This window comes from Manis javanica, chromosome X, assembly GCF_040802235.1.
Source record: "Manis javanica isolate MJ-LG chromosome X, MJ_LKY, whole genome shotgun sequence".
NCBI classification, from domain to species: domain Eukaryota; kingdom Metazoa; phylum Chordata; class Mammalia; order Pholidota; family Manidae; genus Manis; species Manis javanica.
In genome coordinates, this window is record NC_133174.1 from 140462385 (window position 1) to 140477149 (window position 14765).

The following is a 14765-nucleotide window of genomic DNA, read 5'->3' on the forward strand; positions in this document are numbered from 1 at the left end:
GGGGAGGCGCTGGGAGCGCCCGGGGAGACGGGGAACGGTGTTCCCACCCAAGCCGCTCAAAGCCTGTTCAAGAAGTGTCTGGCTTCCAGGGCGCCCTCTGGACGTCGCTTCTGACCAAACTCCTTCCTGTCCCGCGTGCGTGCACTGCGGTCACTGTGCACCCACCAACCCACACTCACCCCGCATACCTTATAAAGTTATGCAGGCGCGGAGACAGTGGCATGCAATCCTAAGTAGGGGTGGGGGCGGGGGGCAGGGGTGGTATTTGCGGGAGCCAGGCGGAACCCCGCAGGAAGACGTTTAGCTCCAGGCAGCTCAGTTGCAGAGCAAAGGCCGTGAGGCAGGCGTGGGCCTGGTGGCATTTCAGAAAGGGGAGGGGCCGATGTGGTGGATCCGCGTGAGCAGGAAGGAGAAGGCAGGGGAGCAGCCCACAGAGGAGGCCCGGCTGGATTTTTACTGATGGAAAAAACATTTACGCACCGAGCCAAACCCTGGGCACCCAAGTGCCAGTAGAGGCTGAAATTTAGGTTCCCTCCAAGGCCCCCTAATAGCACAGAACTAGTTGCAGGAGGGAAACCACAGCCGGAGGAAAAACGCCCCCCTAGGAGGGGACACAAGGGTAGAACTTGTGGCCCCATCCCCAGGCGACGCTTAGTGCAACATAGGGGGTCCAAAGCGCTGGAGGGTGCGCAACACGAGGGAAAGCTGGTCAAGGAAGTTGACAACGGACACACGGAGGAGGCGAGGGTCCGCAGCTCTCCAGCGACTAAAAGTAAGGGGAAAAGATCAAGTTGGCAGTGGGGCCGCCTCCCTTTCCTTGCTCTGCTCCTCAGGCACCCCTTACAGCCAGCCCTTGGCCACCTCCGGCGGAGTGCCCGTCCCAGGGGGGACGCTGGAGCGCCGCATCCCCTCCCTTGACCTAACCCGGGAGGGTCTCCGCGTCTCTAACAGAATGCCCGTGGGTGGAGACGGGCCAGGCCACCTGCTGCCACTCCCACCCGGGCCCTGGCAGAACTTACGCCCGGAGGATGCTGCCTCTCACTGTCAGTTCCTTGTGAAGCACCACTCGGTGGGGCTCGGCGTCTGAGGCCAGGGAAGTACGGGCGATCTCCGCCTCCAGGGGGGATGGGAAAGGCACGCTGAGAACGCTGGTGCAGATTGGGTGAAGGCCTCATCCAGACCAACTTGGTGCCTGGGCCCCCTGAGGAGTCGCATCTCCTCCAGGCCTGTTTCCATCCCCTTCAGGCCCTTCTCGGCCTGTACCCACCCTCGGCCGGCCCGGTTCCCTTTCTGCTCTCCATTACTCGGTCCCCGTCAGGCGCCCCCCGGTCCCCCTCAGCTCTTCCTCCTCTCCCTCCAGGGCAGCCCCAAGTCCGCCTTTGCAGTCCCCGCGGAAAAGATACAACACGTAAAGTCGGCCTCCCGGTCTTCCGGCCGCGGCAGTGGCTTCTCCGCCCGGCCCTGCGACATACTGTGCTTGCGGCACACTGTGACCCCCATCGCCCGCACCTACAGCCCGCATGGCGCCGCACTCCGCCTCCGGCCCCGCCCCTGCAGCGCCGGCTCCACGGTCTTCGCTCTCCGCCAGCGGCTGAGGAACTGCGTCTCCTCCCCGAAGCTCCGCTCCTCGCTCTGGCCCCGCCCCGCGCATGCGCAACAGGCCTTCGGGAAGACCGGGCGCTTGGACGGTTTCCGCCAAGCCGACCGTGGTGGAGACTATGGAAGACTCCGTGGGCTGCGCGAGCACCGAACAACCCGACCCCCGGACACCTGCGCAAACAGACTTCCACCGAGGCCGCCAGGCAACAGTTCGGTTCGCTCCACGCCGGCCCTGTCGCCCAAACATAAACAGTCATTATCTCCACGTGGTGTGGTTGTGATTGTAATCTCCTTTTTTGGGTTTTCTTCTTTTTCAGACGGAGCTGTTGCTGACATAATACTGTAGTTTTAATGCCGGGGTCCTTGTTCACGAAGCCGAAAAATGAGCTTCACAAACAGTCAAGGTAGGAGAGCAAGGTACAGGCTTTTATTTAGAGATAAAGTGAAGGAACAGAGCTCCCGGCTCACGCCAGGAGGGGACAAGAGAGGAGGGGTGGTGCGTTGTCTAGGGGGTTTTATAGGCAGATGAGGGTTTTTCCAGAACATGAAAAAAAGCTTAGGGGTGTGGACTTACTAAGTGGTCCTAGAACATTTACAAGTACCTTGATACAAGTAACCCCCTGCTCTGTTGATTTCTCCCCGAGATACCAGCATCTTGGTCTCGGGGCATATGAAGCAAGGCCACCTGCTCAGGCCCCAAGGTGGGCTGAGGCATTGTTTGCTAAAGAGTAGGTCAAGTGCAATCTTATCTTTAAGGTGGAATCCTTCTTGCCTTTTACTGTGTTACGGCTGGGCTTGCGTGCTAAATTAATGTGCCCAGTTTGCAAAATCACCTCATTAAATCTGAAGGAGGAAAGACAGCACATAGGCCTGGGCCTTTTAGCCTGTTAAAGTGAATCTTATACATAATTATAAATAATTGGCATAAAATAAACATGTGCTACTCTTCTTTATCTGGGGGTACACCAACAGATCTCACTGAAGAATGACTCCAGAGCTGAATGTTTAACACAGAGTTTTACTACGGGGTTTCCTTGCATGTAGTTACATTGCTCTGACTGCAGATATCCTGCCTTGCTTTTTCCAGAGGCCCTCACCCTACTCTGACTACACCCATGGTCCCTGTCTCATCTGCTGTTTCACACTTGGCTGTGAGGTTTCCTGAGTTCTGTGTTGTCTATCAGCACAGTGCTTATGGGTGTGGACTTGTTAAGTGGTCCTTCAATATTTAAAATTTAACTTAACACAAGAAACTTACTGCTCTGATTGTTTCGAGATACCAGCATTTTGGTATGGGAGCATATCACACAAAAGACCGCCTGCCTAGCCCCCAAGGTGGGCTGAGCTATTGTCTGTTTGCTAAAAAGTAGGTTAAGAATCTTACTTCTTAACTTCCTGGGTTTTTAAAATGCAAAATTTTTAAGATGGAATCCTTCCTGCCTTTTACTATGTTGTTTATGGCAGGACCTGCCATTATTAATTGCCCAGATTGCAAATCACCTCATCAAGTCAGAAGGAGGAAAGACAGCACATAGGCCTGGGTCTTTTAGCCTGCTAAAGTGAATCTTACACATGATTATAAATGACTAGCATAATAAGAACATGTGCTACTCTTCTTTATGTGGGGAATATTTTCTCTCTCTCTATTACTTGTATGATATCTGGGGAATATTAACTGATCTCACTGAAGAATGACTCTAGAGCTTAATATTTAACACAGAGTTTTGCTAGGGGGTTTCCTTGCATGTAGTTACATTGCTTTGACTGTAATATCCTGCCTTGCTTTTCCCGGAGGCCCTCACCTTACTCTGACTACATCCACGGTCCCTGTCTCAGTTTCAAGTGTACAACATGGTGACTGGACAATTACATACATTACGAAATGCTGAGGATGGTAAGTGTAGTTACCATCTGTCAGCATACTGGGTTATTACAATATTACTCACTATATTCCCCATGCTGTACCTTTCATCACCATGACTGACTTATTTCATAGCTGAAAGTTTGTACCTCTTGATCTCTTTTACCTACTACACACACACACCTGTAACTACCAGTTTGTTCTCAGTATTTAAGAGTCGGTTTCTGGGCTTTTGTTCATTAGTTTTGTTTTTTAGCATCCACATTAGGTGAAATCATACAGCATTTGGCTTTCTCCATCTCATTCATTTCACTTAGCATAATACCCACTAGGTCCATCCACGCTTTTGCAAATGGCAAGATCTCCTTCTGCCTTATGGCCAAGTAATGTCCCACTTCTAGTTTATTCACCTATTTATGAAAATAAATAAAAATGATATTTGGAAGGAAATATGAAAAAAATCAAAACACCGTGACTTCTGAGGGTGAGCAAGTTGTAGATAAGCATATGGCGCTTTTTAAAAAGATTTTGGTATCATTAATCTACAATTCCATGAGTAACCTGTTTACTAGACTCCCTCCTTCACCAAGTCCCTCCCCACAAACCCCATTACAGTCACTGTCCATCAGCGCAGTAAGATGCTGTAGAATCACTACTTCTCTGTGTTGCACAGCCCTCCCCGTGCCCCCCTCCCACATTATACATAGTAATCATAATGCCCATCCCTTATCCCTCCCTTCCCACCCCTCCTCCCCAGTCCCCTTCCCTTTGGTAACTGTTAGTCCATTCTTGGGTTCTGTGAGTCTGCCGCTGTTTTGTTTCTTCAGTTTTCCTTTGTTCTTATACTCCATATATGAGTGAAATCATTTGGTATTTGTCTTTCTCCACCTGGCTTATTTCACTGAGCATAATACCCTCTAGCTCCATCCATGTTGTTGCAAATGGTAGGATTTGTTTTACTCGTATGACTCAATTATATTCCATTGTGTATATGTACCACATCTTCCTTATCCATTCATCTACTGATGGACACTTAGGTTGCTTCCATTTCTTGGCTATTGTAAATAGTGCTGCGATAAACATAGGGGTGCATATGTCTTTTTCAAACTGGGCTGCTGTATTCTTAGGGTAAATTCCTAAAAGTGGAATTCCTGGATCAAATGGTATTTCTATTTTGAGCTTTTTGAGGAACCTTCATACTGCTTTCCACAATGGTTGAACTGATTGACATTCCCACCAGCAGTGTAGGAGGGTTCCCCTTTCTCCAAAACCTCGCCAACATTTGTTGTTCTTTGTCTTTTGGATGGTGGTGATCCGTACTGGTGTGAGGTGATACCTCATTGTGGTTTTAATTTGCATCTCTCTGATGACTAGCGATGTGGAGCATCTTTTCATGTGTCTGTTGGCCATCTGAATTTCTTCTTTGGAGAACTGTCTGTTCAGCTCCTCTGCCCATTTTTTTATTGGATTATTTGCTTTTTGTTTGTTGAGGTACGTGAGCTCTTTATATATTTTAGATGTCAGCCCTTTATCAGATATGTCATTTACGAATATATTCTCCCATACTGTAGGATGTCTTTTTGTTCTATTGATGGTGTCCTTTGCTATACAAAAGCTTTTCAGCTTGATATAGTCCTTGTTCATTTTTGCTTTTGTTTCCTTTGCCCGAGGAGACATGTTCATGAAGAAGTCGCTCATGTTTATGTCCAAGAGATTTTTGTCTATGTTTTTTTCTAAGAGTTTTATGGTTTCATGACTTACATTCAGGTCTTTGATCCATCTCGAATTTACTTTTGTGTATGGGGTTAGACAGTGATCCAGTTGCATTCTCTTACATGTAGCTGTCCAGTTTTGCCAACACCAGCTGTTGAAGAGGCTGTCATTTCCCCATTGTATGTCCATGGTTCCTTTATCGTATATTAATTGACCATATATGTTTGGGTTAATATCTGGAGTCTCTATTCTGTTCCACTGGTCTGTGGCTCTGTTCTTGTGCCAGTACCAAATTGTCTTGATTACTGTGGCTTTGTAGTAGAGCTTGAAGTTGGGGAACGAGATCCCCCTCACTTTATTCTTCCTACTCAGGATTGCTTTGGCTATTCCGGGTCTTTGGTGGTTCGATATGAATTTTTAAACTATTTGTTCCAGTTCGTTGAAGAATGCTGATGGTAATTTGATAGGGATCGCATTGAATCTGAAGATTGCTTTGGGCAGGATGGCCATTTTGACGAAATTAATTCTTCCTAGCCAAGAGCATGGGATGAGTTTCCATTTGTTAATGTCCTCTTTAGTTCCTCTTAAGAGTGTCTTATAGTTTTCAGGGTATAGGTGTTTCACTTCCTTGGTTAGGTTTATTCCTAGGTATTTTATTCTTTTTGATGCAATTGTGAATGGAATTGTTTTCCTGATTTCTCTTCCTGTTAGTTCATTGTTAGTGTATAGGAAAGCCACAGATTTCTGTGTATTAATTTTGAATCCTGCAACTTTGCTGATTTCCGATATTAGTTCTAGTAGTTTGGAGTGGAGTCTTTAGGGTTTTTTATGTACAATATCATGTCATCTGCAAATAGTGACAGTTTGACTTCTTCTTTACCAGTCTGGATTCCTTGTATTTCTTTGTTTTGTCTAATTGCCATGGCTAGGACCTCCAGTACTATGTTGAATAACAGTGGGGAGAGTGGGCATCCCTGTCTTGTTCCTGATCTTAGAGGAAAAGCTTTCAGCTTCTCACTGTTCAGTATGATGTTGGCTGTGGGTTTGTCATATATGGCCTTTATTATGTTGAGGTACTTGCCCTCTATACCCATTTTGTTGAGAGTTTTTATCATGAATAGATGTTGAATTTTGTCGAATGCTCTTTCAGCGTCTATGGAGATGATCATGTGATTTTTGTCCTTTTTGTTTATGTGGTGGACGATGTTGATGGATTTTCGAATGTTGTACCATCTAGAGCAGTCCCTCTAAAATACCCTGTAGAGGTGGTTTGTGGGAGGCAAATTCCCTTTAACTTTTGCTCGTCTGGGAATTGTTTAATTCCTCCTTCATATTTAAATGATAATCGTGCTGGATATGGTATCATTGGTTCAAGGCCCTTCTGTTTCATTGCATTAAATATATCATGCCATTCTCTTCTGGCCTGTAAGGTTTCTGTTGAGAAGTCTGATGAAATCCTGATGGGTTTTCCTTTGTAGGTGACCTTTTTTCTCTCTCTAGCTGCTTTTAATACTCTGTCTTTGTCCTTGATCTTTGCCATTTTAATTATTATGTGTCTTGGTGTTGTCCTCCTTAGGTCCCTTCTGTTGAGAGGTGTGTGGGCTTCCATGGTCTGAGCGGCTATTTCCTCTCCCAGTTTGGGGAAGTTTTCAGCAATTATGTCTTCAAAGACACTTTCTATCCCTTTTTCTCTCTTTCTTCTGGTACCCATATAATGCGGATATTGTTCTGTTTGGATTGGTCACACAGTTCTCTTAATATTCTTTCATTCCTGGAGGTCCTTTTATCTCTCTCTGCATCAGCTTCTCTGCATTCCTGTTCTCTGATTTCTATTCCATTCACGGCCTCTTGCATCTCGTCCATTCTGCTTTTAAGGCCTTCCAGAGATTGTTTTATTTCTGTGTTCTCCCTCCCTACTTTATCTGTTAGCTCTTGCATTTTTCTCTGCAGCTCCATCAGCATGGTTATGACCTTTATTTTGAATTATTTTTCAGGAAGATTGGTTAAATCTATCTCCCCAGGTTCCCTGTCAGGGGCTGTCTGTGTGATTCTGGTCTGGATCAAATTCTTCTGTCTTTTCATGGTGATAGAGGTAGTCGTAGGCAGTTGGTTCGTGTGTCGACTGGAAGAACATCCCTTCTTGCTTGCCTGTCGCCTTCCCTTACTGGGAGAATGGCAACCCCAAGCAACTAGTGCTGGACAGCTGCATCCAGACGGGGCCTCTGAGTCTGGCCCGGGTGGCTGCGGAGGAGGCTCTGTGTGGCTGCTGTGGCGTGCTGGTCTCAGGCTGCTCCCACACTATGGCGTGGACATGCCGAGGGGGAATAGACTTGGAGGCTGCTTATCGCCATGAGGAGCCTCAGAGCTGCACTGCCTCCCAGAGGGTTAGGACGCCCAGAGTTCCCTGGGATTCCCAGCTGCTGGGCTCAGTGTGCTGGGATGCTTCTGTCCAGCTGTCAGGCCTCTGTCCCTGTAAGACTTTCAAAATGTACTGGCTTTTCTACCGAGTATCATAATTCTTCCAAGTGGTAAAGATACCTCAAGACAAATGCTGGGCATAGAAGCCATAGGGCATAAATCTGCAAAAAAGTAAAAAGCTAACCTTTTCAAGGAATATTGCTTCTCTCTCACTTACCAACTTTACATCTCCCTGTATGGCCCCGGAAGATGACTGGTTAGCCAAAGACGGGTAAGATTCCTCAAGGGAGGAACAACCTAAGACAGGCACAGTCGCAGGGGGGCCATCAGGTGAGAAATTGGGGATCAACAGAGGTGAGGCTTAGAACCCCAACCCCCCTGTTTTGAGAGAAATCTTCTGCATCTGTGGATATTTTGTTGCCCTTGTCTAACTTGGATTAATACTTAGTCTACAGGCACACACCTGATCATCTACATTTGCCCTCTTACAGCACCAAACTATGTTTTCTACCTTTATCTTGCATCTACCTACCACTTCAGCATTTTATTTAAAAAAATAATAATAATAACAATAATAATAAGGGAGAAATGTAGGATTCACATATAAATCAAGTATAAAAATCAAACAAATAATCATAATTGACCTGATTGTTTATAGTTCATGATGCGTGATCAAAACCGAAAGTTTCTGTGATGACTGCCCTTGCACTGTTCACCATGTAAGAACTTATTCACTATGTAAGAACTTGTTCACCATGTAAGAACTTGTTTGTTATGCTTCAGAAGATTGGAGACTGTTGAGAATTAGGCTTGGGGTTGATTAATGATTGTGCATTGAGTCCCCTATACAGAATTTTATTGTTGTTAACAACCATTCGATCAATAAATATGAGAGATGCCCTCTCAAAAAAAAAAAATGTACTGGCTTTTCTTTTGTCCCGGGGGCGCCGGCTGCGGGGTCCCGCTCACAGGTCTTACTGTCCTGTTTCCCTAGTATCCAACACACCATGCACTGTGTGTCTGTGGTCCTGGTGCAGATGACTAGGGCTGGGTACTCAGCAGTCCTGGGCTCCCTCTCCCTCTCCACTCCGACTCCTCTCCTCCCACTGGGGAGCTTGGGTGGGGGCCGCTCAGGTCCCGCCGGGCCATGGCTTGTATCTTACCCCCTTTGCAAGGTGCTGGGTTCTCACAGGTGTAGATGTAGCCTGGCTGTTGTCCTGAATCTTCTGGTCTCTCTGTTAGGAATAGTGGTATTTGTTGTATTTTCAAATATATATATGGTTTTGGGAGGATATTTCTGCTGTTCTACTCATGCCGCCATCTTGGCTTCTCCCTGGCTTTTGTTTTCGGAATATACCTTTTTGTGTAGTTTTTTTTCCTTGAAACATGTATTTTACATGTTCAAAGAGTGAAAACGATCAAATGCTAAAACTGAATAATAACAAAAACTAATGAGCCTAACTGCATATCTAATTGATGTCAGAACCACACAGAGAAAATAATTCAAGTGCCTTTTAAACCCAGCTATTTGACTGTACTCCTTTCATGGGATATAGTCTTCATCCCATGAGACAAAAGGAATTGGCTTTACTCTTAGTATGGTTGCTGTTAATAATGGTAGTGAAGAGGTGATGGTGAAGCCTTTTTGGGTGTACTTTTAGACTATTTGGTAGACAAAATGAGTAAATACATCAATGGGAGCCAGAATTCTCCCTGTGGAATGAGAGAAGGTGAGAGAGAATTGTGATACTGGATTCAAACTGGGGATTTCAGTACTAGCTCTTAAATACATATTTCCAAGTTTTGTCCAGTGACAGCATCTAGAAGAAATAACACCCAGTAGCAATGAACACACCCTGGACAAAGACCTTGGTTTCTAAATACCACTCTCCACTAAGATGAACCAGAACTCCTTGGAGAAATGAATGATTCTAGGGCTGGTGCAGGAAAAAATACAAGACGAGCTTGGAACACCTTGTAGTGCCAGAAAGTAAGGAGTGATTGAAAAACAAAAGGATGAGGAATGGCAGAGGGACCTGGAAGCCAAGTGGAAAGGACCAAAGTAGAACAATTTGAACATCCAAAAAGATATTAATACTTCTGGAGAGGAGTATGACTGGGAGGGGGCACCAAGGAAGGTGTTGAAGTACTGGCGATAGTCTGTATTTTCATTTGGAGGGGATAGATACATGGGTGTATTTAATTTAAAAATCCATTGAGCTGTGCACTGATGATGTATGCATGCTATAGTCCAATAAAAATTACTCCCCAAAATGACATTCTTGGATTTTAGGTTGTTGAATAAAAGAGCACTGCATCCACCAGGATAATCCAGAAAGAAAGTAGGGAAAAAAGAAAGCTTTTTATAGAGAAATTCCAACTAATTGCAGAAAGAAAGCATCAGAAAACCACCATTTTGCAGCCACCAGTGTAATTCTTTGAGGCCAGGATCATCCTCTGATGGTAAAGCCATTAGGCAAAAGTTGTTGGGGAACAGGATAGCCGCAGGGTCTCAAGGTATTACCCCCAATTTCTTGTGCATTAGGAAGGGAAAATGCAACTTTGCAATGGAGAAACTGGCAGCAGCCACACCGACAATGTGATCAAACCAAATCAAGCCTCCCCAACCGTGGGAGCGCCTCCTGATGATGTTGGGGTGGGGGGAGGACACAGCATCTGCTTAAGCTAAACCACTGAGGAAGGAATCAGGCACATCCAGACTCTGGAACATTCTAGAAGGCAACTGTTCTGGACTCTTCCAAAAATATAGCCTGAATGCCTATGGAGAAAGAGTTGAAAGAAGCAAAGTTGGCCTCCTGCCTCTTGTCATTAAAAGCTCACCGAATGGAGAAAATGTGTGCTAACGGGCTGCCCAGAGCCGGACCAGGGTGCCAACAGGGAAGGAACCGTGTCTTCAGTGCCAGTGTTGCTAGAGTTTGGAACATGGCAGGTGCTAAGTGAATGTGTGCTAAGGGAACAAATAAGGTGGCTCACAGGAGAGCCACTTGGTAGAGGTGTGGCCTGCTGCTCAGAGCAAACGGGCTCGAATGAGCCGGAGCCATAGGAGTGAAGCATAGAAATGGAAGTGAAGATGGACAAGCTCCCCTGGGTAGTGATACATATAAAAGAAGGGGTCTGGAGACACACCCCTAGAGACCCCCAGAGTTGTTGGGTGGAAGAACCAACAGGGCCGAGACCCAAGAGCCCAGGGAGGTGGAGAGGGGTGTGTTGTCTCTCCTGCAGGCTTCTCAGGACCTGGGGGGTCTGAGGCAGGTCACAGGTGTGACATCTGCTCCCTGGAGTGTCCAGCCTGGCTAAGCAGTGCCCCTGTGGGACCTACTGAAGCTGGCTAGGCCCAGTTTTAGCCAGGCCTGCACCAAAGGCCTGCAAAGTGCCAGCAAATTGTGGGCATAGCTAATCTGTTACTTGGGTACCTCCAACTCAACAAGCCCCACCCCAAAGCAAAAGCTGCTCTCTTCTGAATCTGCCTCTTGTCCCATGTGCCCTTGGGAAAAGGCACTGCAATCATCTTACTCCAGGTGCCTGACAGGTCACTTCAGCTAAGCCTCTCCCCCATCCTGCCATCCTCCAATATCATTTCCATCACAACAGAGTCTGTGAGCTGTACCATGTCCCTGGAGATCAGGGACTGTCCTGAGACCTCTCCCAAGTGTGCAGGCAACAGGGGATAGAGGGTGGACACTTGGCTGGGAGGGGCACAGCACCTGCAGTAAAAATTCGGGCCACTACTGAAGGATCTCAGCATGTGGGGCCTGCATGTACACAAGGGGCCACCCCCAGACTCAAGGGCCAAAGGGGCTGTGGCCTGTGACTGCTCCATTTTCACATGCAGTCCCTGGCCTCCTCTTATGACTGCACAGGGCCTGGACCGAGCCTCCTATCCCTGCAGCTTTGTAGGTCTGTAGAAGGTACAATCCCAACAACATTGTAGAAGGCTGCACAGGGCTCTGTAACTGGACCAGGTCTGTGTCCCACTAAGCTCTTCTGTCAGTGAGGCTCCCACCGTGTACCCTGAAGACTTCACTCCTGTGTCCATGTCCAGCCTGATCTCCCCACTGAGTTTCTGACTCCCATGTCTAACTGCCCAGCTGATGCCTCCTAACCATTAGATGGTTCTGTCACCCCTGATGCAGGAGGCTCTGGCCCAAGGGACTCAATGACCATCTCTACGGTCTGTCTGAAATGAGCATCTGCATGTGTCACCACTCCCTGCAGTGGACAGTTGCTGTTTGGGGCCACCATTCAGCCCTCCCTGATGACCTAGCTTTTGTTGAAAATCTCCCTCTCCCTCTCCCAGCTCATGTGTGTCTAGGGAATTGGCTTCCCACTGCCCACCTCACCTCTGGCCAAAATGATTCGAGGCACCATCCAGTTCTGACCAATGAAAGGACATCATTTATTTGCTGGAGGAATCTGAGAAAGAAGCTGCACTATAGGGCGAGAAGGTGCTCCTTGCTGGCTGTGAATGAATGAGGGATGTGGTGGAAGCAACAGGCAGCCACCTTTTGATCCTGAGGTGATGGCCTGGGATGAAGCAGACACTGAAAATTGCAGAAGGGAAGTAGTAAGAAACTGGGTATTTGGTGAAATTGTTCATCAGTGGCCAATACCCCTGGATTTCTGTTTTGTAAACCAGTAAGTTTCCTTTATTGTTGGAACCAGTTTCCTTTATGGTTAAACCAATTATTGGAAACCCAAAGCAGCCTAGCTAATATAGTTCCTTTTGGATAAAAGTCAAAGTTTCACATTCACCTTCAATGACATTTAAATTTCAACAAATATTTCCTGACTCAAAATAAACAAGAGCATTGGTAAGTCTATCACATGACCCGCCAGACTCCACAACTCCAAGTGGGTCCTGCTGTTTGATGTTCCCAGCTCTCGGGTACAGCCAGGTGCCTTCTGTCTATCCTTCAAAGCCTTTGAGCATCAGGCTTCTGTCCATCTTCCCAGCCTGGGGACCCAGTGTTCACCCCCGAAGCCGAGGCAGCAGGGTGGCTTCCTTCCAGCCTCAACCTCTCCCGGTGCTCTTCTCCAAGGAGCAGATACCTATATGACCTCTAGGGCCCGCACAGAAGGCAGAGGGGTGGGACCAGTGCCACCAGCTCATGCTTCTGCCCCCGGCAGTGAGGGGTGTGCAAAGTGAGAGCCCCGAGCACACCTGGAAGGGGAAGGGCCTGCGCTCACTCTGTGGGTGAGCACAGGGTGTGGGGGCCTGGCTGGGGCTGAGTGACCTCAAGCCAGTCATCTGTCATTCCTAAGGGAGCAATAACTGCCCACATCTAGGAGACAAGCAGAGAAGAAGAGCTGTGACAAGTCCAGAGAACAGCTGTCACTCGAAGGGCCAGGACACTACATTGCTGAGTCAAGTTCAGCTATTGCTTGGCTTTTGGCCTCAGTTTGTTTATGGAACAGAAGGAAACCGAGGTTTAAGGAGTGGCCCTCACTGTGCAGAGTCAGTGGCTGGGGACCAACATGACACAGGGACTTGCCTGAGGTCAGACCACAGATCAAGGTGGCATTTGCCCACAACTCCCCAACCTGCTTTTCCTTCATCTAGTACACACTGGCTGCAGCAGCTGAGGACACCCAGGGCTGGCTGTCACTTGGCTTACTGCCAATGCCAGACTTGTTAGGATTGGGCAGCAAGGTCCAGCTGCTTCCCCTTTCAGGCCTGGAAAGGAGCTGCTCAAAGTTTATTCTCAGTGGGCTAAACATGACACGCCAAAGCCTATCCCTCAGAACCGTTCCAAACAGCCCCTTTTTCCTTCTCATGCTGAGGCACTTCTAGAAGTCGACTGGACTGATTCTGGCTTCCCCACTTCACTGCTAGGAGCCTCGCCATCTCACCTTTTGTGTGAGGTGCAGGAGCAAACTCAGGTCAAGTGCTTTGAACAGTGCCTGGCACCTACAAGAGCCAGGTATAGGTAACCTGGTACCTACCAGCTATTATTATTATTATGAGCCAAATTGCAACATGAGAACACATTTAATGCTACATGCAGCTTGTGGCCCAGCCAGGCTCTTCCCCACACTCCCGGAATCCTATTTGGAAAACCCTTTCTCCATAGCTTCAGTCACTTCAGGGTGCAGGAAGCGGCTAGCCAAGCGTTCAATGTCATCCAGTGTCAGGCGGCTGAGGGACCTCTCATAATCCTGAGGAGAGAAGGCCAGGAAGATTCAGGGGGTGCCAGTGGGAGGGTACGCTGTGACAGAGGCAGGGGCTGGGAGCAGTTGGGCTGGGAGTGGGCGACCCGCTACCCTTCTCACCCTCTGTAGTTGATCCAGGACTCTGCTGGCATCTGCAGCACTGAAGTGCCGGGCCAAGACTTTGGAGATCAGCTGCCAGGCGGATGGGGATGGGGGCGGGGCTTCAGCCAGTCTCCGGGCAGCGCTTTCTTCCAGTAACACCTTCTCTAGAGGTTTGACCACTAGGTTGAGCTTGGAATTGGGCCCAATGCTGTAATCGGAGAGTCTTTTTCCATCTGTCAAAGAGAGATTGATGGAGTCGTTACCCACAGCAGTGGGGGTGGCCTCACGGAGCGCAGGCCGTAGCGCTGCGGCATCAGCCTGAGGGTTCCTCCAGCTCCCTGAAGCCTGGATCAAGTGGTCAGCGTCCCATTCATTACACTACCGTCCGGAGTCGGCCTGGACAGCCCGCCCCCCGACTTCCTGCGGGCTCTCCGGGCGTCTCCTCCTCCCGGTTACCTGCCAGGGCCTTGCCCTTGAACAGCAGCCGCTGCTGGCATACGGGGACGTTCAGCTTCTCGGAGACCAGATGTTTCAGCGTGGATACCAGCTCGTCCTCCGACACCTGGCCGGGTCGAGGGAACGAGGCAGGGGATGAGCTCGCGGCCTCCGCTGGGGGCAGCTCTCCCGGCCTCCCCGTGCCCGCCCTGGGCCCGGCCCGTCCCTGCGCCCGGGCTGGGTGAGTGCGCGAGCTGCCACGGTGGCGGGGGCCGGCGACGCTACCTGCACACTGCACTCGCGGCCTTGGAGCGCCTTCACTGTCAGCTGCATGGCGGCCGCGGCGCCGTACACCCCGGCCGGCGCGAACCCCAACGGCCCCCAGCCGCGGGAACCGCCCGCCGCTGCCGGAAGCAGCGAGAGGGGCGTGTCCGCCTCCCGCCCCGCCCTCGTAGGAGGAGTGTCC

General features: G+C 48.8%; 2 protein-coding genes across 2 annotated transcripts; both read right to left on the reverse strand.

Annotated features, from left to right (window-relative positions):
- Window positions 1–431: 431 nt before the first annotated feature.
- On the reverse strand, window positions 432–1666 carry LAGE3 (L antigen family member 3). The gene is made up of 3 exons (XM_037025064.2): window positions 1514–1666; window positions 1020–1114; window positions 432–766 (listed from the first exon to the last, which is right to left on the reverse strand). The coding sequence occupies exons 1-3, from the start codon at window positions 1649–1651 to the stop codon at window positions 652–654; spliced, it is 348 nt and encodes a 115-aa protein (XP_036880959.1). The 5' UTR covers window positions 1652–1666; the 3' UTR covers window positions 432–651.
- Window positions 1667–13582: 11916 nt separating this feature from the next.
- On the reverse strand, window positions 13583–14742 carry UBL4A (ubiquitin like 4A). The gene is made up of 4 exons (XM_017666417.3): window positions 14585–14742; window positions 14321–14426; window positions 13883–14097; window positions 13583–13768 (listed from the first exon to the last, which is right to left on the reverse strand). The coding sequence occupies exons 1-4, from the start codon at window positions 14630–14632 to the stop codon at window positions 13658–13660; spliced, it is 480 nt and encodes a 159-aa protein (XP_017521906.2). The 5' UTR covers window positions 14633–14742; the 3' UTR covers window positions 13583–13657.
- Window positions 14743–14765: the final 23 nt, after the last annotated feature.